This window comes from Dermacentor silvarum, chromosome 8 (genome assembly GCF_013339745.2).
Source record: "Dermacentor silvarum isolate Dsil-2018 chromosome 8, BIME_Dsil_1.4, whole genome shotgun sequence".
NCBI classification, from domain to species: domain Eukaryota; kingdom Metazoa; phylum Arthropoda; class Arachnida; order Ixodida; family Ixodidae; genus Dermacentor; species Dermacentor silvarum.
Genome location: NC_051161.1, coordinates 88,353,060 through 88,380,809, shown reverse-complemented (window position 1 = coordinate 88,380,809; position 27,750 = coordinate 88,353,060). Strand labels below are relative to the sequence as shown.

Here is a 27,750-nt window from a genome sequence, read left to right as displayed (position 1 = left end):
AATATTTAAACGAGTTTCCGAGAGTGTTTATCAAGGCATTTATTTGGAACTTTCTGAAGAGCACGAAAGAAAAAGTCAATAGTGAAGTGTTGAGTGTGAAACGCAAAGACAAATTTTACACTCATTTTACTTACCACTCCTTGTGCACGTCATCATTTATCGTTTTCGCAAGAAAGTGATGAGCAAAAACAAAACCCAAAATCGCGATAAGTTATCAAGACAGAGACAAGCCGCCATCATGATTAAATAGTTCAACTCTCTGCTCGTTGCCAGTTGTCCAGAAAGCCAGCCCTATAGCATTGCCCTTTTTCTTTATTACAGTCACAAACTACAAAAGGCGCATGTAAGCACGCAACTTGAAGTGCCATGATATTTTACAATGTTGCCACTCGATGTTACAACAACGCTCTACTACCTGAACAAACATGTGAAGATGCCCTTTGGGCCTGTACACTGCCGTGCTTCTCTGCACATCTGAATAATCAATTTACTAAACTAAGAGTTTTCCCCTTAAGCATGTGGAAATTTGGCCTCTTCGGTTCAGCATAGCTCACATTTCAGATGACCAGTGCGTAGCGGAAGCACAGAACCAAATGAATCACCATCGCGCCCTGCGAAAGTGGATGTCCAGAGAAGCTGTGGAAAACCGCCTGTGCAACTGCTGAGGGAGGCATTCTTTATAAATACGATATCATTATATGGCCCATGAGGCGAAAAATCGGGCGTTAACATCGGATGGCACCAAAGCCCATGTGACCAAGTGGTGACATCACGTTTGACATGATGACGAAACGTATTTACGTCATCACCTCAAACATCGCGTAATGACGTCACCACAACAAAGATCGCGTGATCACATCGTCAAGCCAAACGTTACGCTACGCGATAACGGCATCGTCGCGTCACGATATCGCCTGATGATGTCATGTCATGACGTCATCACGTCACACGTGAGGTCACGCGATGACCGCGTCGTCAAGTGATGATGTAAGCAGAGGACGTCATGTGATGCCTCTTGGAGAAACAGCACACTGTGCGCTTCCCGCCTCTTTCCGCTGTCTCCGGGATAGGTTCATGATGACGTAGCGTGATTACGTCATTACGTCAAGCGTTACGTTACGCAATAACGCCATCGTCACGTGAAGATATCAAGATATCACCTGATGTCGTAATCTGATGGCTTCATCACGTCAAAGGTGACGTCACACGATGACGTCAGAGTCACGTGATGATGTCACCTGATGTCGTCATGTGATGCCTCATGGAGAAGCAGAACACTATGCGCTTCCCGCTTCTTTGCACTGTCTCCGGCATGGGCCCACATCTTTGTGTGTAAAGAATGACCCATACATAGCACCATATGCGCATTCCTCTTTTTCATCTGCTTTGTATAAGCTCTAGTCGGCCGGAATTTGAAGTTTCGCATGTTTGTAAACGAATCATCATTATCATCGTCATCATAGCCTATTTTTATATCCACTGCAGGATGAAGGCCTCTTCCTGTGATCTCCAATTACCCCTGTCTTGCGCTAGCTGATTCCAATTTCCACCTGCAAATTTCCTAATTTCATCACCCCACCTAGTATTATGCCCTCCTCGACTGCGCTTCCCTTTTCTTGGCACCCATTCTGTCACTCTAATGGTCCATCGGTTATCTACCCTACGCAAAACGTTGCCTGGCTGAGCTCCATTTTTTCAAGCGAAGCTTGTATTGCGTTACAGATTTCGGTGGCGGCGTAGTCACGCAAAAAGTCACGTGTGGCACATGCCCGGATTGGATATGCGCGTATGAGCCAGGGACAAGAAATAAAGAAAGAAAGAAGGAAAGGAAGAAAGGAAGAAAGGAAGAAAGAAAAGAAGAAATAACGTGCAGGAGCGGGACAAGCTACGCCGTCGCCGGATCACGCGACGCGCGCGACCAATCAGGGTTGTTTGGTGTGTCGTGGGGAGAGAAAGAGAAGGAAAGGGGTTGGCGCGCGCTCCGACCGGCTTCCCTTTCCTCAGATCAGTTTCGGCGACCGGATGGAAAGGCCCCGGGCGGTGCGTTGCCGCTGAGGAACAGGCTGCGTTGGAGCAACGGCGCTGCGAACTCGTTCGGGAAAGGGCTCATCGTTGACGTGTCGATTTTAGCGCGAGAGTTTCCGAAGCCCAGGCGACACGTCAGCGATGAGCCGCGGACCCCGAGTTTAGGGCAAACGAAGCGGAACACCTGCGACCGCGTCGTCTTGCCACAAGCTTCGCTTACCCCCATTTCCTCGACAGGTGAAGGGCTCTTAATTTTTTTTAATATCAATCAGAATATCGGCTATCCGAGTTTTCTCTCTGATCCACACCGCTCTTTTCCTGTCTCTTAAAGTTACGCCTAGCATTTTTCGTTCCATCGCTCTTTGTGCGGTCCTCAACTTGTTCTCGAGCTTCTTTGTTAACCTCCAAGTTCCGGCCCCATATGTCTCATTATTGCGTCGTCTCGAATTCCGGTACATTTCATGGTGGTAGCGTAACACTCTGGCATTCACAGAGCAACGTACGGGACACCAGAAGGCTAGATATCGGCTCGAGCTCGATAGCTAAATTGGCGTTGTCACCTGTGATGCAGAATGTTTTGCTCGTTATGCTCCCGCATGACATACAACAACAGCCTCTTCGTCAAATATGTAAATAAATTCAATTGTGGGGATTAATGACCCAAAGCGACTCACTATAAGAGTCGCCGTAGTGGGGAGCTGCAGTATAAGTTTGACGGCCTCAACTTCTTAAACTACAACGCGTTCAAAGAAGCGTTGACAGGCCATCGGAATGTCTCCACTGCTGCAAGCGATTGAACCCACGCCCTCGTATTTAGGAGTGAAACGCTACTGCCAACGAGCAACCGCGGCGAGAGACTTCAGCAACAGATTTTTATGTCTGCACTTCGTACACGCGCACAGAGCCGGCGGCATTTGATGATGGCTCAGTGACCCCAGCTTTCGGTTTCATTTATTCCATTCGTGCTCCTCTTTCTTTCATCCTGATTTAGTTATTCAGAGAGTAAAAAACGTTTTCGCTAAGGCCGCGGGAGACGCAGAACGACCAACTACGCCTCCTCTCTGGAGCTTAGTATAAGGTTGAGATAAAGACCGGTAGTGGCGAGTGAGAAGGGCGTAGCACTTCACTGAGGGAATCCCATGAGGACCGCTCCGGGACTTGTTTGGGCCTGTAACTTTGAGTGTTTTACGGCGTGTACTCAGCGGAGACGACATGATCGAACCTACTAGGAAGATATCAGCAGGAACGAATAGGAGCGTCTTCATGGTGCCTCTAAATGCCGTGTAGGAACAAGCAAATGCAAAAAAAAATAATAATAAAACGTTCACTTTATGTTCAGACGACAAGCTTTCGGTGTCTCGAGCCAATTTTCACGTCAAAGTCACTGCGCGTTTATTTTCTAAACTAACGAAAACCACGTTACCGGGATTTATTTATTTATTTATTTACTTATTTATTTAGAAATACGATGAATCTCTAAGGAGATCAAAGCAGGAAAGGGGTTACACCAAGTACCTCTAAAGAATAAATCTATGCTATGTGTATTCTAGAAATGACTGTAACAACCACAAGTTATACAGTTATGGATTAATATATGAACAATCGTAAATCGGACAATCACGGTATGTACAAAAACATAAGATCAGTACTTTTAGACAAGTACATACAGGGGGGTACAAAATAAACGATATGCTACACATGGCAATGCCACAGGATAAATAAATGGAACAAAATAAGGAAATATTTAGTAGAAGTTACAGCTTCAGAAATTCAAATTTTGTGACTTAGTCATGCAGTGCAAGTAAACCATACACGAGTACAGTTGTGAATTGTTTAGCGAATATGGGTGAGCAGTTAGTGGGTCAAGATTATTCCATCCCCATGTCGGAAAGTACGAACATTTCAGGCAGTTAGAATGACGCGTGTATTCAGTCAGTGTCAAAGAGTGCTTTTTGCGTGTAGGCCTTGCTGACGCTATAGAATTGTATCTAGTAGTGTCTATATTTACATGGTTGTGAAGAAGCTGGTACATTAATTTTATTCGTGCTATGTTCGCTCTGTTTTCACGGCTATGGAGGCCAGTCCTTTTTAGTAATTTGGTAAGCTAGTACGAAATTTGATATTTGTTAAAAATAAACATTCCTTCTTTTCATTGAAGGACATTCTAGATTATTAATGTTATGTTTCGCGTGTGGGAACCAGGCAATGTTACCATATTCGAGAACTGCTCAAACGAATGTTTTGAAAGCTGAAAGTTTGGTTTCAGGATGCGCAAGACCGAGGTGTCTTTTGAAAAAGAAGAGTTGTTTTAGGGACGAACTTAATTTATTAGTTAAATTAGCACTTACATTTCGCTGCTTCGTGAATGTGCGACCTTCACAGTGCGAGTCAGCGTTATTCCTTGAAATTGTACCGAATTCAGTAAAATTTGTTGAGGTATGGCAAACACAGAAAAAAATACACCAGAAGTGTCTGGATGATTAGCATCATGGTAGCGTTGGATGTATACAAACACAACAATAATATGTACACGTATATACAAAAAAATGTGTAACGACTGTTTTTACTCGTGAAGACAGTAGAAATCTTGTATTATAATTTAATTTCAGCACAAGTGTTTTTTTTATTTATATAGCGTAAAAAAATGTCCGGCGGAACCCATCCCACGATGCCTCTCAATGGTAATGCTATTACTATTCAAGTAATGAAGCGACACACCACATTGCTGAAGACACGTTTTTGGAATCTGGTCATTATGAAACCCAAAGTGTTAGACAACTTGTACCACCGTTTCGGCGTAAGATAGATAGATAGATAGATAGATAGATAGATAGATAGATAGATAGATAGATAGATAGATAGATATATAGATATATAGATAGATAGATAGATAGATAGATAGATAGACAGATAGATAGATAGATAGATAGATAGATAGATAGATAGATAGATAGATAGATAGATAGATAGATAGATAGATAGATAGATAGATAGATAGAAAGTGGCTAATGTAAGCAAAGACGACTAATTGCATTAGCCAGCATATATTTTCAGCAGTACATTAGGAGGTCCCTAAGCAGGAATTGTCCGGTGTACCTTATGTATTACAGTGCATACAAAACAATTACATAAGGAGCAACTGTAGTTATCAAACAGCGTAGAGATTACATGTTATAACGCGATGTAAACATATAAGATCGCAAGATAAAATCTTCGGGGTGAACCATGCTCAAAGAAAGGAATATTTCATTATCATAAACTAACAAAGGAAAAAAGCCACAATAGCATGATCATAATACTTATGAATGTAATAAGAATACTTCGCGAGAGAGTGTTTGCCTAGAATTATTCTCAGCATGCTATATAGAAGCAATTTATACATTGCATAAATTGCATAGCCTTCAAATCGCAATTTAAAGGCTACGGATATGAAGGCAACCGTTGATTCATCATGATTACGGAGCCTACGCACTCTGCAACACAGTTCGACAGCTCAAACTTGGCTTTTAATAATAAAGTGCGTTGCAGAAGATCAATTTCGAGACCAATTTCCTAACTGCAGCACTGAACCGCAGCACTGAACCGGTTCGCGAAACTGTTCGGCACAGTAAACTTTATCCTGCCCTATGGCGAAATGCTGTAGTGTACTTTTGCGCATTGCACATGTGCAGGCATTGTCAAGAGGCGAATTAAATAGGCTTTCTGGCTCACGAGAGCCACAGCTCAATGTTTCTCATGCAAATATTAATGAAGCGTTACGTCTCTCAAATACAGCAGCCATATACATAGAGAATGCATATTTAGGCACTGTCGCTGCAAGAGTGCAACAAGCGGTGCGGTGACTCGACGCGTCCTTCCTCTTTCCCCCGTTTCCTTTTATTATCCTCCACATTATCCTCCAAAACATCAGAAATGTGCAGGGTTGCTCGAACAGCAAACATTTTTTATCGAATGGCAAATACGAGTATTTGTGAAAAGTACCGTCCCGTGTCGAATAGGATAGGCAGTATTTGCAATTTCTATATTACATAGAGGAAAAAATTCGCGGAGCGCCTTCGGTGACAAAATGCTTGTTTCAATTAGTTATTAGGTACATACTGTGACACAACACATGTACAACGTGATCACTTCTGGTGCACGATGACATTGAAAGTAATAAAAAAGGAACAGGACATCGCAAGTGCAGGTAGTAGAGTCTATAGTACTTATTTGAAGAGCGAAAGACAATCATGATGAGATTGGCGAAATAATATTTTTTTATCTAAACTGGTAGAGCGAAATAATAGGCTGAATAAGACGACATATATGTCATATAATGTCTCAAAGATTGAGGAAGCCGTAAAAATGGACGCAGCATGAAATCAGTGAGAAGAAATCTTGGCATAGGACAAGGCAAGATGTATGTACTGAAAGATAAGCAGGGTAATACCATCAGCAATTTCGATTAATAGTAAATGCAGCGGAAGAATTCTATACTGACCTGTATAGTTGCCACAGCAGTCACACTACCTTCATTTGAAGTAGTGATGAACAGGGTATACAGGTTACTTGTATAACTAGCTATGAAGTTAGAACGGCCTCGAAAGCGCCAGGAGAAAAAAGCGGCAGGAGAAGATGGAATAACAGTCAATTTAATCAAAGATGGAGGAGACATCATGCTTGAAAAAGTTGCCGCATCTTATACGCAATGCCTCATGACTTCAAGTGTACCAGATAACTGGAAGAATGCCAACATTATACTAATCCATAAGAATGTAGACGCTAAAGAATTGAAGAATTATAGACTCATTAGCTTTCTTCCAGTATTGTATAAAATATTCAGCAGGACAATTTCCGATAAAATAAGGGCAACATTTAACTTTAGTCAACCAAGAGAACAGGCTGGCTTCAGGAAGGCATATTCTATGACGAATCACATCCATGTCATTAATCAGGTAATCGAGAAAACTGCAGAGTACAATCAACCTTTCTATATGGCCTTCATGGATTATGAAAAGGCACTTGATTCAGTAGAGATATCAGCAGTCATAGAGGCATTGCGCAATCAGGGAGCACAGGAGGCATAAGGGAATATCTTGGCAAATATCTACGTTTCCGTAGCTACCTTTCTTTTCCACAAGAGAAGTAGAAAGCTACCTATCAAGAAAGAGGTCAGACAAGGAGACCCAATCTCTTCAATGCTATTCACTGCATGCTTATAAGAAGTATTCAAGCTCTTAGACTGGGAAGGCTTAGGAGTGAAGATCAACGGCGAATATCTCAGCAACCTTCGGTTTGCAGAGGCCATTGTCCTATTCAGCAAGAATGGGGACGAATTACAAAAAATAATTGAGGACCTTAAAAGAGAAAGTGTAAGAGTGGGGTTGAAGATTAATATGTAGAAGACAAAGATAACGTACAATAGTGTGGCAAGGCAACAAGAACTCAGAATCACCTTTCAGCCTCTAGAGTCTGTCGAGGAGTACTCACAGGGGACCCTGATCACGAGAAGGAAATTTAGAGAAGAAGAAAAATGGGTTGGAGTGCATGTGGCAGGCATTCCCAAATCGTGACCGGGAGCTTACCCCTGTCTTTGAAAAGAAAAGTGGACAATCATTGCATTCAACCGGTGCTAACATATGGGGCAGAAACTTGGAGGTTAACAAAGAAGCTCGAGAACAAGTTAAGGACCGTACAAAAAGCGATGGAACGAAAAATGTTATGCGTAACGTTAAGAGACAGGAAGAGAGCGGTGTGGTTCAGAGAGCAACCGCGCATAGTGGATATTCTATAGTTGACGTTAAGATAAAGAAATGGAGCCGGGCAGACCATGTAATGCGTACGGTATATAACCGGTGGACCATTAGAGTTACAGAATGAGTGCCAAGAGAAGGGAAGCGCAGTCGAGGACGGCAGAAAACTAGGTGGGTTGATGAAATTAGGAAATTTGCAGGTGGAAATTGGAATCATCTAGCTCAAGGCTGGGGTAATTGGAGATCGTAGAGAGAGGCCTTCGTCCTGCAGTGGACATAAAAATAGACTGATGATGAGGATGATGATGATTTTTACTCATTGGCTGGTGACCATCGTGCATATTGGATCTCCCTAATATGTTTGAACTTGATTGTCTGCATTCAAATTCAAATTCAAATTCTTTTTTTCATCACGTCCATTTCTTTGATACAATACCGGTGCACGGTGTACAATACAGGGGCACTGTCTGGATTGTTAGCCAAAGGCTAGTCTGGATCCATGCCATAATAGCACTGAAATTATTTGAGGACAAATGTTTACATACTGAACACTACCGAAACAATACAAATATACAAATGACGCGCAAAATTGAGAGAACGAAGCAATAGCATAATAATACAACTTACACAAGTACACAAGAGCGAATCATAATGAGAAGCAAGAATATTATGTCAAGAGCAGCATTCATTATACTAAAAACTCATCTCCCTGAAGCGATTATTTGTAGGTTTCAATAACAAACGCAATAGCGACAATAAAATGAGCAAAGAACTTTAGCGTCTATACCAAAATAAACCAGACCAGCTTTTGACGCTTATAGTGGAGACGTTCTCCTGCCTGACAGGAATAGTGTAGGTTCTGCAGCACCACAGTGCACACGAAGTTTCTGCGTCAATGTTTGACAACGTATCTAGTTGTCACCCGCGTAGCATATTAATTTGTAGTCAACTTCTACATCAATAACAATAGACGATTAGTTATTTAAGAGACTTTATGCAAACCCCATTTCTGTGAAAAAAAAAGTTCGACTTTTTATTCTTCGTTCTTAGCGAAATGAAAAAAGGCAGAAAATGAAACATCGTTAAAACATTTAAAGCCGCCAAATCGGGTAAAACATAAAATCCACCTTTCCACATCATAGGCCTTCGTATATTTCATTCTCGACCAAATGTGCCATGGCTGTTACCACACACTTCCACCTGGAAGACTTGTAACCTGCTCTTGAAACATTCATTGTTGTGACGTCAGCGCAAGCACAGTGCGAAAATTATGTAAGATTTAAGTTGCGAACATCAACCGTCATTATCGTCATTATGTCCTGCTGCAAGATTACCAGCTATTACGAGTTAAACCAATCATGCACTAACTGGCTCCATGCTATGCCTGCAAACTTTCTGATCTTGCCGTTTAAACTCACCCTACAAGCCTCCTGCGAGTCCTCTTCCATTGAACGCATTGTGTATTTCTAATGGACCATCATTAGTATGTTTTACACAGAACACGGGCTCCCAAACTCCACTTCCTTTTAATCTAAACTAGAATATGATTCACTCGCTTATACTTTGTTGCGTGATTGCCAATAGTCAAGAAATGCATTAATACTGCTGCCTTGATTTATTAACGGCAACTCAGGGATAAGTAGCCATTGTCTTCGCACCACGATTGAATAAAGCGACGAAGAGCCCGACGCGAGGTTTGAGCGTTCAGACAACAAGTAAACATTGTGTGCAGATGATGCTGCAACGTATAGTGTCTGCAAATTATCAAGGAATGTACGCCTCAGAAACGGACGAAAGTTCAAACAAAACACGCGCGGCCTTGATCTCAGAACAGCTACAGCGTTGTCAAAAGCAGAGGCTACACGCCACTAGTATATATAGCCTACCATCTTACACGTGTCGGCTGCAACGCTCGAATAACCAGTAGCAACACCAACAACGCGGGATTCCCGTGAAACGGATAACTCACAAAGCATAACCGTAAAGAAAAAAAAGAAAGCGAAAAAGAAAAACTTGACGTTTGTTGTCAGCTGTATTAAGCGAGAAAGGAGAAATCTCGCTTGCATACGCTGGTCGAGGCAATAAGAGAGAGAGTGTGATAATGGGAAGCTTATTGGCCTCTTCGCACCATCGGCTCACCACGTTTTATTCACTCTCTATCTCCGCTAGTAGGGAGACATTTCGATAAAATCTTGTCGTATAATGTTCCCAGCATCACGGCCGCTTCACACCTTCCATTAAATAACAAACATTTTCCAAGGAAGCCTCAAGTGAAAAGCCCCTTTAAAGAGTCTCTTTAAAAATCCCCTCGATAGGCCTGTTTGGAAATTTTGGTAACACTGGAACTTCCAGGACGCCGTCAATGGAGCGTCATGCCGCAACAATTCTTTTTCAAACAGGCGAGTCATTATCAGACGAGATGGGACAAACGCAAATGTCGCTTTGCCTTTGCTGCCAAGAAGGGAGCTTCACTGTCATCGTAGTCAATCTCTGCTTCTGCTTTGACTATAATCCGCCAAGTGACTTTTCTTCCCTGCCTTCTGCCATACCGAAGCCCACAACACGTCCGCTTTGTTAACGCGATAGCGTTAAGGGCCCCATGTCGCAGAATGTGCGGTGTCGGCGTCGGCGGTGTTGTGAGAGAGCGAGAATTTTCGCATATATTTAGGTATATGCATATTCCACGCCGTGCTAAAAGAGATGCGGCATATGCGGGTTATATTGCCAAACCATTATATCACTGAAGTTGCTCATATACCTCGTCTTACATTCTTTACAAAGTTGGTCCTCTGAATTTGGAGGATGACAGCCCACAAACAAATGTCATTAAACGACACCCACAGCGCATGCCTTTTATGTTAAATCTTCTCAGAAATAATTAAAAGTGCTAAAAAATTTGAGAAACGTGATAATGATGTAATTACTTTGGCCCGGCTGTGCACAACCTCCGGGATCGGCCCACGCAAGAGGCCGTATTTCTGTCACACATATTGCGGCGCGCGCCTGTCGGTTCCTTGCAACACCATCCAGATGGCGCTCGCCTGCGCGCATCCACGTCATCGGCGGCGCCCGCCGGGCGGGGAAAAAAAAAGTCGTCGCAGTTTCACCTGAAAGGTGAAGCATCAATTGCGATAGCAAATTTGTAGAGAGCTATACGGAGTAATGATAGTAGCTTTATCAGCTGTATAAACTTCGACATGCAGCAGCACCGGCACCACGCAGAACTGTTGTCGACGCCGTCGGCGTTTTGCCCGCGTTCGCACAAAATGCGTGCGGCGTTGGTGACTGTTGCCGGAGACTCTAATGGCGAATTCCATTGGGAGAACAGGAGCAGGGCGCCGCGCAGTGCGGAGTCGGGTGGCAGCGCAGTGAGAGCAGGGACACTCGACCTGCCACTGGAATACGCCGTGCATTCGGAGAGCAGGTGCGAGGGGGACGTGTAAGGAGAAATGTACCACGTGACTAAAGCAATCGACGTCCCAGCATTCTCTGCGGGAGAGCGGCAAAACACGTGCGATTGTGTTGTGATCTGCCGGGCGCGAACGGCGCAACGCTGAGACCGTTTGCGGTCGCGTACTACGTAGTACTTTTGTGCAACGCCGACGCATCCCACGTTTCCGCCCGAGAAAGATTATATGATATCATGGATTGTGAAGCCCAGCGCATTATGCTTTCTATTATTCAGGGCAAGTCGCCGTCTTCAACAGAAGGTAAGACGAACTTTATTTCATTGTTTCGTATTTGGCATGCGCACGCCTTCGACATGTAGCGCGCCACGCTTTTTATCGCGAGCGGCCACGCGTATAGCCGATTGTGTATAGGTACCCCAACTCACTTGTATAATGCATGCGAGTGAAGCACCGTGGATCAGCGAAATATTTAGCTGGCCGTACCTATTATAGTTCCCACCTTGTAGCTGCTGTCAGCATAAATTCGAATGCGAGCTATTCCGAGACTGCTCCAATGCCTTGTTCCGTTTCCATGTTCACCTGCATTTGCAATTGTGGCTTAATTTGAGCTTTACGTGCACTTGCACCACTCCATGCTTAGAAACCGGCTACGGAACGATTACACGCTACACTTCTGCAACACGGAACAGGACTTCGCATAAATAATTAAATTTATGATATACAGATCATATCGCAAGTGTGCGTTTTCCTCACCAGCAGTGCGCTGTAGAGAAGTTTGTTTTTGCATGCAAGTTTGTTTTGCCTCTGGTCCTGTTTCGTTAAGCAATACACGCTATACTAAGTGCTTCTTGCACAAGGCAGGAAAATTTGACAGGGCTGTGTGCTGTTGTGAGGAGGCCGGAAAAGACAAATAACATATGCTGTTACACTGCAAAAATTTTGACAGTCACGTTTACATGTTTTTTTGCGAATATTAAAGCTCTGGATGGAAGAGCAATATAACTAGATGAAATATTGGGTGCATGGCCGTCAGCACATGTACAACACAGAGCAGCATGTGCATTAGTGCAGTTTCTTGAAGAATTTGGAATATCTAAATGTTTATTATTTTAACATTGTTAGGTGACTGTATTTGCCAAAATGATTCATTTTAATATACACCTGTTTTGTGTATTCACTCACATTATCGTGTTCCTGTAGTGTTATATGTGGTTGGGTACATTGTGCTTCTCACCAAGGTCTGCCTCATGTCAACATGCACACTCGAAAACTTGTTAACTTCTCAGAAAAATTATATTTGTTGTATGTGGTGAAATTAAGGTCTGTCGTCTTCCATACATTTTTTGTATGACGTTTTTTTTAAACTAATTTATGAATTCGTAAAAGATGTAGCCGATGCCCTCTAACAGCCACCAACATCTCCTTACAGATAGTGAAAAAATGCAAGGCCGTTTCTACCAATGCAGTTTACTGCAATACGAGCTGTATCAGCGTAGGTGCCTGTGACGTTAAAGCTAACACACAAAAAGAACTGAGTGGTGGGCTAGTTGGTATGGCATTATTTACACAGTACTGCAGAAACACACAGACGGCTAAAGAAACAGACGGGACGCAGTGCAAACACAAGCCGATTTCATGTGTGAGCCAAAGCACCCATTTTCTATGCTCCTGCTTTTTGCTGCTTTACCTCGCACGAAGCCAGCTACGAGTGACTACAGTGAATGTTGTAAACTAAAGGGCGTTTAACTGCCAAGTTGATATAGTAAAACTCTCGGGTATCTTTCAGCTGCATAATCGATAGCTGCTGCTTTTGAAAAAAAAATTCGCGACGAGAACACTCACTAATGTATATGCCCATTTCAGCGGCTGTTCTGTCCACTTATGCTACCCAAAAGCAAGCAAGTCTGATGATACCAGAGACCAGCATCCCAGGTGAGACAGTGAAGCTTTTCTGGTTGTTTTCAAGCAACTTTGGGGTGACGCACATAAGGAATGTTACATGTCACAAGTGTTTCTGAATTATTAATGATTTGTGCCACATTTCATGCAGCCCTGTTAAAAACCAATGCAACTTAATTTACTGAACTCCTTTTCCACCTGCTGTATTCTTCTGATATCCAAGCTTATGACAATGTCTCTAAGCGTAAAGTAGCTTTTTACTTAAGGGCCTATTTTATGTCGTATGAGTAAATTAATACCTTTCCATCATGTTTGAAAACAGATGCAGTGCTGCGTACCAGTTCGGCTGCCAATAAGCAAATACCAGCAAGTGATGGAGGGTGCATGGAGGCTGGACCATCATGCATTCCAACTGGGGGTGGTAAGTATTGTTTTTCTTATTTTCTTCCTGGGGTTTTATGTGCCAAAAATAGTCACGCCATAGTGGAGGGTTCCAGCTTAATTTTGACCACCTGGGGTTCTTTAACATGCACTGCAACACAAGCACACAGATGTTTTTGCATTATTATTATTTTAAGCCCTTTATTTACTGTTCCTTCGCCCTCACAGGTGGTACAGATGTAATCCTGCAAAGAAGTTTGTCATGCATTACACCAGCACCAAATAACGGGAAGGCGCAAGCTCAGGCGAGACTATCGGGCATCAGGAAAGGAGGTGGTGGTGAGTGCCTCAGCGTTTAGTGTTTCTGTTCACTGTCTAAAATGTATTTTCATTCCAGCTGCTGAATGGACCGAGGGACAGACAAAGCTGCTGCTAGAGTACTACTATAAGTACTTCCCACAGATTGGCCCGTTCAAGAAATTTAAAAACAAGAAACAGGCTTTCAAGCAAATCTCCATGGATGTTGAAGCTATACTTGGCATCAAGAAAACACCAGAACAATGTGAGAACCGCTACAAGACTGTGATCAGACGTCGCAAGGCTGCCTCAGACAACAACAACAGATCTGGAGCATCACCGAGCCCTGTGCCATTCGACGACGAGATTCGCAAAATAGAAACCATTGACGACAGCATTGAACCAGAAGTGCAAAGAGATGCCTCAGGGGTTATTTTCAAGGACTCACCGGAATCTCCAAGCCTTGTCTCACCAAATGCAGAGAGCATTGAGAAAAGTGAAAGCCAGTCGCCAAATGCTGATGTAAAACCGCGTTCAAGCACTGTACGCCTGCAACACATGCAATTGTTTTTTTCTGAAATGAAGGCAATAAATGAAGAGCGGGAGTGTCGGAAAGCTGCCAGAGATGCCGAGAAAGAAAACCGCAGAGCTCAACGGCAAGTAGAGCGACAGGCACTTCTTGACGAAAGGCGCAAAATGCACAATGAGAAAATGGAAATTTTGCGTCAAGCCTTCGGTCTTCAGAAATAAAATATTTCATATTCAGGACTAGTACAAGAGACGTTGAAACGACGGGACAACATGCAAAAATTGCGAGTTGTCCTGCCCTTTATGCTTTTGAATTCCGTGTTATGTGCTAGTCCTAAATATGTCTACTATACAACTGGATTGCTTGGTTTCAATGCATTTTTATTGTATACTATTTAGGTACAAAAACAAGGCACTACCCTGGACAAATGTAAATGGACGGCCGACCAGCGCCTTTTTTTGTGTGTGATATGGTGGTAACTTGAATAGCTTTTATTTTTCTGCGAGCCTCCAATACATGTACTTTTGTTCACAATGTTGTAATTTCTTCAAGGAATTCCTACAGTTCATGGTTGCGGTCTCCGCAGCCCCATCTTCACCATCAAGTGAGCTCTCTTGATACCAGCCAAGGCACGTAAAAGGTTATCTTGCTGGGATCCATTGCTGCCGCTGCTTTGTTGAGTTGCAGGAGGGCCCGTGTCATTGTCGTTTGGTGTTTGTAGGCTGAGGGACATGTCTCGTGACAAGTTCTCCGGCAAATCTCCCTGTTCAATACAGAGATTGTGAAGCACGCAGCATGAGATTATAAACTTGGAGATGTTGTCCACTGTCCACATGTCCAACCTGTGCAATTGCCTGAAGCGATTCTTTAGATCTCCGAAGGCATTTTCAATTAGGACCCTCGTTCCCGACAACCTTGCATTGAAGGCTCTGTCGCTGCAGTCCAGGTTTCCGTAGTCCCGAATAGGTGTCATGAGGTGCTCTCTGAAAGGGTAGGCTGCATCGCCTACTATGTGGTACACACTGGAGCACAATTGTGGCAGCAGATTAGCAACCCTTGACCTTCTGAAAATTCTTGAATCATGCATTTTACTTGGGGCGCCAGTGCTGACGTCAAGAAATCTCTTCTTGTTGTCGCATATGCCTTGAAGGGTCACAGATGGGTAATGGTGTCTGTTTACGTACACGGAGCGTACTTTGCCAGCTGGACACCTGATGGATATGTAGCTGCCGTCAACGCATCCAATAGTGTCTGGGAATCTTGATACCTTCAAAGCCACAAAATACGTACATGGTTGAGTGAAGCTTGCACTCGCAACGACCAAAGGTAATGGAAAAGTTCAATAAGCTTGCAACACCAGGAAGTGCACAAATTTATCAGAGGGAGCATCTTGTTTCATTAAGTAGGGAGTATCGTTATAGGCAGGCAGTTATCTGCTGTCTAACAGTAGACATTTTGTTATAGGGACACGTTCACAGGACTACACGTGCATGATGCAACAAAAATTGTAAAAAATATATAAACTTGAACGAAAGAATGTGGCTCAGAGAAGCTTAGTGCAACAAACGTCCATTCAGCGTGCTAAATTATATACTAAATGCTTGGTCACCTGCTCAAAATCAGTAGCAAGCTTGTGCAGGTCACTAGGGAACTTGATGATACTGGGTGCAATGTCGAGGAGAAATGAGGTTACCCGGTTCATCATTCTGTGGTGGGTGCTTTCTGCAACTTCGAAGCGACCAGCAACATCCCTAATGCAAGCCTTGTTGGCTGCATACCTGAAAATAATAAGCATGCTTTGAAGAAATAGCACGGTGAAATGGAATAGCATTTTTTAATTATTTTGAACAAATTGAAAAATATTGCCTAAGACAGATTATGCAATCCAACCTGTTTAGGTGGGTTACTTTAAGAGCTCGACGTGCGTGACGAATCGCACTGTTATAGCTGAGCTAATTAACAAATTTAATTTTTTTGCGTAGTCAAATTAAAATAGTGCAGATGAAGTATATGCATGCCACTGAATAGCCTGCTTTCAATGCTGATTCAAGTGTTTTATGGGCAATAGCGTGCAAGACTGTTGTGAACATTAATAGAGAATCATGCTTTGCTACTGCACCTAGCAACCAGTATTTGGCAACAAGCTTGTTTCAGTTTACTGGTGCACACACAAAAAAAACGTATTTCACATCCCATTTTCATTGTTCTACCTTTGACCCCCGTTAGCAGCATGCCGTGCGTATTGTAACAACTAAAAGTTGTACCTTCTGGTGCAACACATTTTTTGCAAGCTCTAATGTTCCCATCATCCAAGCAGAAGTCAAAGTGCTTTTAGCTAACGACAGCAGCATTCGCAAACACACCGACGCTCGTGGCGGCCACGTTTCTGTTCATGTTGACTATACACAACACAACTCACCAAAGAAAGGACAGAATGTGTTCTTCAGGAGATTTGGGAGGAAGGCCGCCGCGATCTCTCTTTTTAGGGCAATGCGGTGACTTGGCGAATTCAGCTGCCAAGAGTTCCGCCACTGACCGTGTAATGCGGAAATTTCTTTTGAACTAGAAAAAATAAAAAGAGAAAGAAACAGGTGCTTTAACAATCTCAGCACCCATGGAAGCTGAATGACTCACCTCCTCGTCGGAGTAGGAAGACACTGTTTTTGCAATGTACGAATCCACTTTCGGTCTTTGCTCCGGCAGCGAAAATAGCTCTTGAAACGCCGCTGCATACATTTCGTAGTCGTCATCATCGCTACTAGAGTCGTCCGTGGAACTCAAACTCGAATCTGAAGATGAGCTCTCTTCATCCAGCGTCTCAAGCACTTCAAGGCGAACACGCTTTGCCGCCGCCATTACCGCTGCGCTCGCCGGCTGAACCAAAATAAAAAAATGAGCAGGATATGACGGTTTAAGTCACGTGACTTCCTCCGTACTCCGCTTTTCAGGCGAGAGCAGTCCGGACTGCTCCCGGCTGCTCTCGGCGCAGCGAAACTGCTCTTGTTCTACCACTGGATGACGGCTCTCCCACTCCTGTTCGACCACTGAAACACGCCGCCTCTGGAAAGAGCACTTTCAGCGTGCTTTTGAGTGCTCCTGTTCTCCCAATGGAATTCGCCATAATATAAATAGGCACTTGGTGACGCAGCTAAACGTCGCCTCCCTTCCCTCCCCCCCCCCCCCCCCCCAAGGCCTTTCGCGCGTCGGAAGAAGGCGCGTTTGCTCTACATACACGGTGATTGTAAAGGAGGAAAGAGACGCCTACTTCTGCAGCCCTTAAGGGAGCACGGCGCAGAACGGGCGTTAGTTCTCCGCCGTGCGTTCACTCCCCGTGAAAGCGCGCGTTCCTCGCGCCCTTTCACTCGCACATACAGCGTTCGGTGCGCGGCGACGATTTCCTCTCCACTGACGTCATACGGAACCTCACGGCGACGGCAACGGCGACGCCGACGGCAGAAATCTGCTTTGGAGTGTCCATATAGTTGCTATCGCAATAAAAAGATCCAGAAAGGGTGCCTTCGCGCATAGCATTTGCCGTCAGCGTTTCCTGGTAAACATTACGGTTGCATAAGCTGCAGTTGCCGGCAAGCGTGCGAAACAGTCAGGAGTTTTTAATGCTCGCGCGTTCCACTCTTAAAGGCCAAGCTTAAGAGTCCTCCAAGTTTTTTATTCCACTTTTACAGCGAAGCTGTATACCTCGCGATGGTCGGAAAATGCCTTGGCGAAGACACAAAACTCCAGCTTATCAATTGAAGGCATACAGCATATATATATATATATATATATATATATATATGTGTGTGTGTGTGTGTGTGTGTGTGTGTGTGTGTGTGGTGACGTCACCACACTTTTATATATGAAAGGGAGACCCATCTAGCAACTCACTCAGTTCATTCTACGACTGCCATGGGTAGACCACGGAAATTAAAGACAGCAGAACATCGTGAATGCAATTCTCGACCATGTGAGGTGTTTGATACCGCTTCGCTGGACATTCACGTCCGCAGGGCGGGATGGCGGCCAATTTTTTCTTGAGTGTTTCACTCCCAGTGGTGCTATTGCACATTCTGTATGAGATGAATTACCGAGGTCACGTTCCATAATGGGTGTTATTGGAGGCGGTGAGTATTACGTTGAGGCATTTGTGCGTGTGACCTTCGCCCTCTGGACGGAAACTTCGATCCCTCGAGAGGAAGAACGCACGGGCTTCTGTTGAAATTTCAGATGTTTTCGCACCGCGCAGCCGCTTGGTACTTTCCAGACACGATTGCCCCCCGTGATGTACGCGCTACGCGTGTCTGTCTGCAATGTCTAAACCTGGTGAAGGTCACAAACACATGCAGGTAATGACTATATGTAGCGTGAAACCTAGACGTTTATACCATTACCACCTGTGTCGTCAATCTGTGCTTTGTTTGCTCTATGCAATTTTCATTCTTTAGCTACTGCGTCTAAACAGGAGGCAAAAATCAGACTCAGGCTTATTTGTGACCTTTCTGCACAGCGACTATGGGTTTCTTCGCTTGTCCCGTTTATATACCTTGGATGCATTGTCTGATTATACATTCACATTTAATACCACCTTAAAAACGTACATGCCTAACTTATGTTACCGATAGCGGACGTCTTACGATCTAACTTTGCTATCATGCTCAATCCCAATTCACACTGGGTCCGTTTGCTTTGCAGAGGATACTTGGTCACTGGGATACAGAAAAGACGTAACGAAATACGCAGGTTACATTTATTTACATAGTAAAAAGCTCACAGGCTTAACTTCATCATCATAAGCCTGTAATTATCTTCCACTGCAGGACGAAGGCCCCTCCCTGTGATCTGCAATTACCCCTGTCTTCTGCTGGCTGATTCCAACTTGCGCCTGCAAATTTCCTAACTTCATCACTCCACCTAGTTTTCTGCCCGTCCTCGACTGTGCTTCCCTTCTCTTGGTATCACAGTCGAGGACGGCAGAAAACTAGGTGGAGTGATGAGCGCTTCCCTTCCCTGAGTATCGGAAGAAGAAGTGATCGTAGAGAGCAGCTTCAGCTTCGAGCTCTTTGTGTTTTGTATTCTACCTTCGGTGATTTCTGCAATCAGTGGCAACAACACTGGGGGACGTGGTCCTCTGCAATGGGGGGGGCCAGAACCCCGCCCAGCAATTGGGTCCTGAACGACCACTTCATTATGCATCCGACGTGAGTGACCGCTTCGACCCCAACATGGTCCCGCTTGAGTCATCTGATGGCTCCTCAACTGAAGATATGGGCTGGGACAGTGATTTTACCTTGGTGTCAAGCAGATGTCTGAAGAGGAAGATAAGAAGGACATCACCGACCAGTCGTCAGGCGACGAAAAAGGAAAGTGGCAAGCGGTCATACACTATCGCGTACGTAGCAACCACGACAGCGTACAACTTCAACTCACTGAATAGGCAGAGCCTGTCGGAATATTTTGATCGAACTGCCCCTGGTAAAGTGGAATAATACGTATAAACGATCAAAAGAACATACTTACGGTGGAAGTCAATACGCAGACCATTCTGGAAACACTGAAAGCAATCACTCAGTTCGCGCATTCCCAACATACGGCAAGGAAGCGACAACAGGCGTCCTCTACGACGTGGACATTGAGATTACAGACGGTGACCTCGCGAAGCTGCTGTCATCGTCGGCTCCTGTGCTTAGCTTTCACCGTTTTGGATGGTCGCGATGTGTGAAACTAGTATTTCAATCGGAAACTTTGCCAACACATGTCAATGTTGGATATGTGAGGCATTCGGTACATGCTTACGTGCCGAGGGTTTTACAGTCTCATAAGTGTATGAAACTTGGACCTGTCAGTGCAGCTTGCAGGGGTGCAGTAACATGCAAACGCTGTGGTGAACCTCATGGAGACAGCAATTGCAACGTTGCTACAAAGAGTTAAATTATTCTAGTGCCCACGACGCAACCTCAAAAGAATGCCCAAAGATCAGGAATGAAATCTGTATTCTGAAGAAGATGGTTCGAGGCCGTTCCACACAGAGGGAAGCGGCAAAGGCTATCCACCGCCGCAGACGCCGTTCATGGCACCGACGTCAACTGAACCACAGCGTTCCTTGCGCAGAAGGATCGATGGCTCAAGTGCAGCCTCCACCATTTCCTCGGGTGAGGAATGGAGGCACACGTGCCCCAAAGCCTTAATATTCTACGAAAGTGCAAGGCGACTTGTCATCGACCCCAAACACAACGGAGGCTCAGTGGCCCTCGTTACCTTCAAGGCCTGCGGGAACGCCCTTATGTACCGCTCCTGCACGTAATGAAGAGACTGAAAAGACGGACGATATGGACGTCCAGAGTAGGCTGAAAATTTGATGGGCTCAATGCGCAGGATTCTTTCTAGCCTAAATACCCCGGCCGCTAAGGCTGCCGTGCAGCTACTTGAAGTATTGGAACCACTTCTAGTGGTTCTTCACTAAACAAGTACGGCGATGATGTTTGAAGAACGGATGCCACAATCATTTGTTATGCAATGGAATGCTCGAGGTTTACTTGGTCGTTTGTCGGATTTCCGACAGCGGGTATTTAAGTACCAATTTCCAGTTATTGTTATCTGTGAACCTATAATGGATTCTTCTTTCCGTATTTCTGGATCTCTCCAGATATGGTCTCGTAACGACCAAATCTCAAGCAAAGTATTAGTTTGTGTACTTCATGATCTGGTATACTTCAGACATGACGTCCCATCGCATACTACTAACGATTACGTATACCTTACCATAAAACACAGATGGCGCACGTCCTCAGTGATTGGAGGATACATCCACCCAAAAGCCAGGATTCATTGCTCTCACCTGATGTCTGTGCTGCAAGCATCGCAAGGTCCGCATATTGTGACTGACGATTTTAACGCACACCATCCCCTGTGGCGTAGCACTATGACGAATACTCGTGGCAAAAATTTGGCCAACTTTATGTGTAGTAAGGGACTAAATGTGGTCAATGACGGATCTCCTACATTTGTTCGTGGCACATTCTACAGCAGTTGTCTCGACCTAACGTTTGTGTCAAGGAGCCTTCTGTCCTCAGCAAGCTGGTCGACGGATGTAGAGACTCACGGTAGTGACCACCTCCCAACTTATGTTCATTTTAGCTGGTTTCGCCACTCAGCCTCACGCTGCATCCGTCAAACAGACGGGACTTTATTTAAGACGTCTGTCGATGCCATCTGTCAAAGTCTGACATATCCATCTGCAATAGAGGACATCATTGCGTCTACCCTGCGGGACAAAACCAGAGAAGTTGGCGTACCGAGACACAGATCATCGGTCGACACACAATATGAGGTCCTTCGTGCAATCCGTCGCCGCGCGGAACGGCGATACAGAAGGACAAAGTCACCGTTAGATGTTTCGAACTGTCGCTGAACTCAACGACATGTTCTTCGTCATCTCGACAAGCTCGACAGACAGCGTTGGAGGGCATTCTGTGGATCCCTAGACCTAAGACAACCTCTATCCAAGATCTAGCGGGTCATACAAAGTCTTCAGACAACTCCACAACAAAAACACCCATTCGGTGCCGTGGCTCTACATCCACGCCGGACCGAATCGGAGGTAGCAGAGGACTACTGTAAACTTATTTTCGGCACGTCTAAAGCAGTGATTTCATCGCTTGTCACCATCAAGCCCCCATCACCTGATGAGCGACTCGAAGTACCTATTACGATGCAAGAGCTTGACGCTGCAATTTCTGTTTCCCGACGCTCATCGGCACCAGGACCTGACGGCATCACGTACGCTGCACTCCACCATCTTGGCACAGAAGCACAACGTATCCTTCTATCTTTTTATAATACCACGTGGGAGTCAGGAAATGTTCCAGACAGTTGGAAATGCAGTCGCATTGTGGCATTACTTAAACCGGAGAAGGGCCCTAACGAGCTTTCCTCCTATAGACCAATCGCCGTAGCCAGTTGCGTCGGCAAACTAATGGAAAGAATGGTTTTGTCAAGGATGGAGTGGTTCCTAGAGAGCAATCATTGCTTTCTTGATTTTATGAGTGGATTCAGAAAAGGCTGTTCTTTGATCGACGGTGTTATCGACTTGGTCAGCACTGTTGAACAGGAAAAAAGTCGCCGCCGATTAGTTGGAGCTGTTTTCCTGGATATTAAGGGTGCATACGACAATGTTCTCCATTATACAATCCTTGATGCACTGGAAGATTCTTTTCAATTGCAAAAGTCGGTAAGAGGCCCCTATCAGACGAGTTTCTTTTAGCTCCTTGGCCCAATGCAAACAGTTCAGCCCTGATAACCAGTGCCGCTTTTGTCTTTCTACAAGCCACTGGGCTGGGCACACGGCTGTAGAGATGCCACAACGTTGTAAACTTGTATACACACACCTCCTCCTCTTATGATCATCATCATCATCATCATCATTCATTAACCCTTTTCCTCCCCGTCGCCTTTCCACAGTGTAGAGTAGTAGGCCAGAGAAAGTTACAGCCCAGGCCGACCTCTCTGTCTTTCTGTAAATAAATTTCTCTCACTCTCTCTCACTTTTCTTGGTATCCATTCTGTAACTCTCCTACGCATTACATGGCCTGTCCAGCTCCATTTTTCCCGCTTAATGTCAACTAGAATATCGGCTATCCCCCCGTTTGTTCTCTGATCCACACCGCTCTCTTCCCGTCTCTTAACGTTAGGCCTAACATCGCTCTTTGTGCGGTCTTTAACTTGTTCTCGAGCTTCTTTGTTAGCCCCCAAGTTTCTGCCCCATATGTTAGCACCAGTTGAATGCAATGATTGTACAGTTTTCTGCTTAACTTATGCTATAGCTATAGAGGGGAAGAGGGGAGGGGGTGGAGGGTATTACGACCTAATTTAACTATCGTGCCCGCTCCCTATTCCTAGTGGGCCCGTTCGCTTTGTAGTGGTGTTTGGGCACTAGAATACAGAAATGACACCCCCCCCCCCCCCCCCCCCCCGCCCTTACGTATGGCCCCCGAGACTTGCCGGCTCCGCTCCAACCCGCCGCACTCGTATAGATGTTTGGGCTTCTGCGCATGCCTCAATCTCCTACGCTTGTGCTCCTTTTCGAGACGGACAAGTTCCGCCGTGGCCAAAGAAGTTGTATATCACTCTATCTTACTGTCCGAATCTTTCACGCCATTTTTCAATCCTACGTGTCGAGCGTGGAGGCACGATAGCCGAGGAAGCTTGAAATGTCTGCAGCAAAGTGCGCACTTGTAAGCCTGATAGCTCCTGATGAGCATCAATTTAAGTTTAATTGTATCTTGCATGGCATAGTGAGCTCCTTCAAACGCGACCGTTCATGCTTGGATGGACAAATGTACTACATGCTGCGCCTCTCTGAACGCTCCGTGCCAGTTTAAATTCAGCTTCAATTGTGTCATGCATCTGTGCCGCAGGGTGCCATCTGTGCCCTCTTTAACCAATTTTAAAAACGCTTCACGTCAAAGGGGGTCGTGGAGTTACAAGAAGGTTAGGAATTGACATTTTGTTTCTACATCCTCATTGAATTTTTTGTGCATATTCGTCTGCGTCAAAAACCTCATTTTCGCACAAAACTAAGCAAACTATGGTAAAGTAAGACCCATGTAACAAAAGTCACGCGAAGTCACCCCTGAAACGTCCCGAGCCTTCCATCACGACGAAATAATTTATTTTTATTACCACAAATAAATTACGGGTTCTCAATTACGCCCAAAAACGACCATTTCACATTGATAGACGTCTCAGTGGGAGGTTCTGGAATACCTCTGACTTCCCAGGATCCTTAGCGTGCACCCACAACACAGTACGGAACCTTTTTTGCATTCGGCCGCCATCGGAATGCCAGCACTGCTGGTGGGAATTGCAGTTGTGGCTCGTGTTCGTGCTTGCCATCACAGATGCGGAAAATAAAAGCCAGAAGAATCTAATTAGAAAGATGATATAGCTCGCTGAGCTGGCAGTCTATGTAATGCATATCGCGTGGTTCATTTAATTGCCAGCCCTACTTAGAGGAAGTTGGATAGCTGCATCAATTGGCAACGTGCAGCGTGCATGTATGCTTTCAGCACTTCTTCATTTGATAAAACTGTTCCATTAATCTTGGAGGAAAAAACGCGTGCCGCTTTTCAAATGTGAGCGAAAAAGAAAACGGAGAAATAAATAAAGTGCGGCACTTGAATTCAGCCACCGACGGAGGTCGAGCTTGCGTATTCGCTCGAGCAAGATTAGGTCTTTATCACTGACCTTGCTAAATATTTTTACGCCCAATGAGCGTGAAATTCAAATGCGGAAAGGAGAAGCGAGCATCTCGCTGTAGCGCTGGGAGGTTTCAAATTAATGTAATGTTTCGTAATCAAATTTCAGCAATCAGTACTTGCGTAAGACTGAGTACTTGCGCCATTCGTAGAGCGCTTAATTCGTATCCGGTGCAGATAACTTCGAGGCTTTGTAATGTGCACGTATGCTCTCCGCTGAAACAGAAAAAAGGAAACGCCTGATCTGTATGTTGAACACTATTGAAACGTATTTCATCTTGTTCGCGACAAATGCTAAAAAACGGGGAGCGCCAAGCGAAAGCATCAATCGTTGCTACTGGTCGCTATCTTAATCGGAGATGACCATTTTGGAGTCAGAATTTCGAGGAGAATAAAACAGGGTCCGTAGTTTGTCTGGCTATGGTGCAAAACCTAAAGCGCCGTTGTTATTTTGTATATAATAAATCACATTACAATTACGGGGCAGGCGACGAAAACAATCATAGTCTCAGACTTACAAAAGACTACACCATGCTCCATCACATAAATTCGGTAAAAATAACCTTTTATAAATTCCACTGCTATATCTATAATCGGTAATGTTGCATCAACGCAGAATATACTAGTTGGCATAGCTGCCGTAACAAAGTGTCCTGGTTATACGCAACCGGCCCCTAGAGGGGCTCGGAACTACAGCAAGCTTCTGTTGTTTTTCGAACCAGAAAACCAAGTTCTCCTGCAGTCCCCGTCCTCGACAAAGGATTTGAAATTGTCTGCGTCAGCTTCGACTCGCTGTCAAGACCGGGCAGCTTTGTCAGCGAGTCGTTACCGACAATGTTACAATCACCCGAAAGCCACTCAAAAGATAATACCGACCCTCTCTTTTTAGGAGTATGAGGTTTTTTTTCTGTTATGCCGGGTTATGTGATGTTCGTATGTAAAACAGATGTGAAGTACTAATGAGCTGCTTATGAGTCAGATCATCATCATCATCATCAGCCTATAATAATGCTCACTGCAGGACGAAGGCTTCTGCCTGTGATCTCCAATAACCCTGTCTTGCGCTAGCTGGTTCCAACTTGCGCCTGCAAATTTCCTAACATCACCACCCCACCTAGTTTTCTGCCGTCCTCGACTGCGCTTCCCTTCTCTTGGTATCCATTCTGTAACTCTAATGGTCCAACAATTATCCATCCTACGCATTACATGGCCTGCCCTGCTCCAATTTTTCCACTTAATGTCAACTAGAATATCGGTTATCCCCGTTTGTTATCTGATTCACACCGCTCTCTTCCTGTCTCTTAACGTTAGGCGTAACGCTTTTCGTTCCATCGCTCTTTGTGCGGTCCTTAACTTGCTCTCGAGCTTCTTTGTTAATCTCCAAGTTTCTGCCCCATATGTTAGCACCGGTAAAATGCAATGATTGTACACATTTCTTTTCAGCGACAGTGGTAAGCTCCCAGTCAGTATTTGGCAATACCTGCCGTATGCACTCCAACCCAATTTTATTCTTCTGTAAATTTTTTTCTCGTGATCAGAATTACCTAGATAAACGTACTCCTTTACAGACTCTAGAGGCTGACTGGTGATCCTGAATTTTTGTTGCCTTGCCAGGCTATTTAACATTATCTTTGTCTTCTACATATTATACTTCAACCCCACTCTTACACTTTCTCTGTTAAGGTCCTCAATTATTTTTTGTAATTCGTCCCCATTGTTGCTGAATAGGACAAAGTCATCTACAAACCGAAGGTTGCTGAGATATTCGCCGTTGATGCTCACTCCTAAGCCTTCCCAGTCTAAGAGCATGAATACTTCTAAGCATGCAGTAAATAGCATTTGAGATTGTGTCTCCTTGCCTAACCCCTTTCTTGATAGGTATCTTTCTACTTTTCTTGTGGAGAACCGTGGTTGCTGTGCAATCCTTGTAGATATTTGTCAAGATATTCACGTATGCCTCATGTACTCCTTGATAACATAACCCATTTCTGCGTTTGTTGATGATGATATATTTGGCGACGATATATGGACAGCTGAAGACAGCTGAAAGTTCTGTCACCTTTGATCACGTTATATGTGATAGCTTCAATTTCATTTTGACGTGTTTGACTGGGATGTGAATAGCGGCTGCTTAGCTGGTACGCGAGGTAGAACTATCAGTATAAGTATGCACGCCATTTTAGTATGTTTAAGTGCAATAGCAGCGTCAGCTGCTTTCAAACCATTGACGAGTGTTTAGGACATTGCATTATTCCAGGCACCGAAGTTGCCGATGCGGTAGTAGAATTACCTCGGAGAATTTAGGTTATTTCCCTCCCTTTAAGGAACTGATATGTTCTGCTTTCTAAAACCCACATGATTCAACATATGCAAAAAGTCTTGGTTTGAAAAAAATTCTAGGAACTGCAACTTATACATTGTTCATGCGCTTATTGATTTTAGCATCCCAGTTAGGTTAAAGAAATATAGAAATCTTTAGAGGTGTGGCTAGTTGTGCAAGTTGGTAAAGGTTCGTGATTAGCGGCGACGCAAAGGATGAAGCGAGAGGACAAACATGGCGCCGTCTTCTCACTTCGTCCTTGACCTTTGCGCTGCCGCTAATCATGAACCTTACCAACTTGCCCAACACACCGCTCTTCCTAAACGCAATTTCTTGTACAAAGGGTTCTTTTCAATGTTCTGTGTTCTATTTAAATGTTACTTTAAATGTTCAATGCGCTTTTCTTCATTTATCTAACCTATGCCAGTGCCATGTTTGTCGTGTCGCTTCATCTTTGACCTTTGCGCTGCCGCTAATTATGATAAAAACTTTATTCATTGATTAGGGTTCAGCACCGCTTACACGAAACACTTTCTGCGGAGCCTTGGGTATCTTAAGTTACAGATTATGGGCGCCCTGATAGCGGAGGAAGATGCGTGTCAAATTCTTTTAAAATGCCCGCATTATAAAACATCAACACGCCGACCTAGATGGTCCCTATAAGGACACTAAATTGTAGACAATAAAGATTGCAATACTTATTGGGCTTGTGGTCAAAAATCTAGACACACGCTAAGATCATTCTGGTAAACTTGAAAATAATTTCCTAATGATAGCGACATTGTTGGGTTCCTTTACCAAATGCAAAAGTGTCTTGTTCACAGGAATATTATTTATTGCGATAGCAATTATATGGACACTTCAAGTGGATTTCTGCCGTCGCCGTCGCCATGAGGTTCCTTATAAA

General features: G+C 44.4%; 2 protein-coding genes across 2 annotated transcripts; one reads left to right on the top strand and one right to left on the bottom strand.

Moving 5' to 3' along the window:
* The first annotated feature begins 11,398 nt into the window (after positions 1-11,398).
* On the top strand, positions 11,399-14,628 carry LOC119462261 (uncharacterized). The gene is made up of 5 exons (XM_037723605.2): positions 11,399-11,467; positions 13,031-13,099; positions 13,389-13,487; positions 13,676-13,786; positions 13,845-14,628. Exons 1-5 carry the CDS (start codon positions 11,401-11,403, stop codon positions 14,492-14,494), a joined length of 996 nt encoding a protein of 331 aa, XP_037579533.1. The 5' UTR covers positions 11,399-11,400; the 3' UTR covers positions 14,495-14,628.
* Positions 14,629-14,838: 210 nt separating this feature from the next.
* On the bottom strand, positions 14,839-17,129 carry LOC119461544 (putative nuclease HARBI1). Its single transcript, XM_037722886.2, has 4 exons — positions 16,908-17,129; positions 16,693-16,835; positions 15,883-16,051; positions 14,839-15,540 (listed from the first exon to the last, which is right to left on the bottom strand). The coding sequence occupies exons 1-4, from the start codon at positions 17,127-17,129 to the stop codon at positions 14,839-14,841; spliced, it is 1,236 nt and encodes a 411-aa protein (XP_037578814.1).
* Between the last annotated feature and the right edge of the window lie 10,621 nt (positions 17,130-27,750).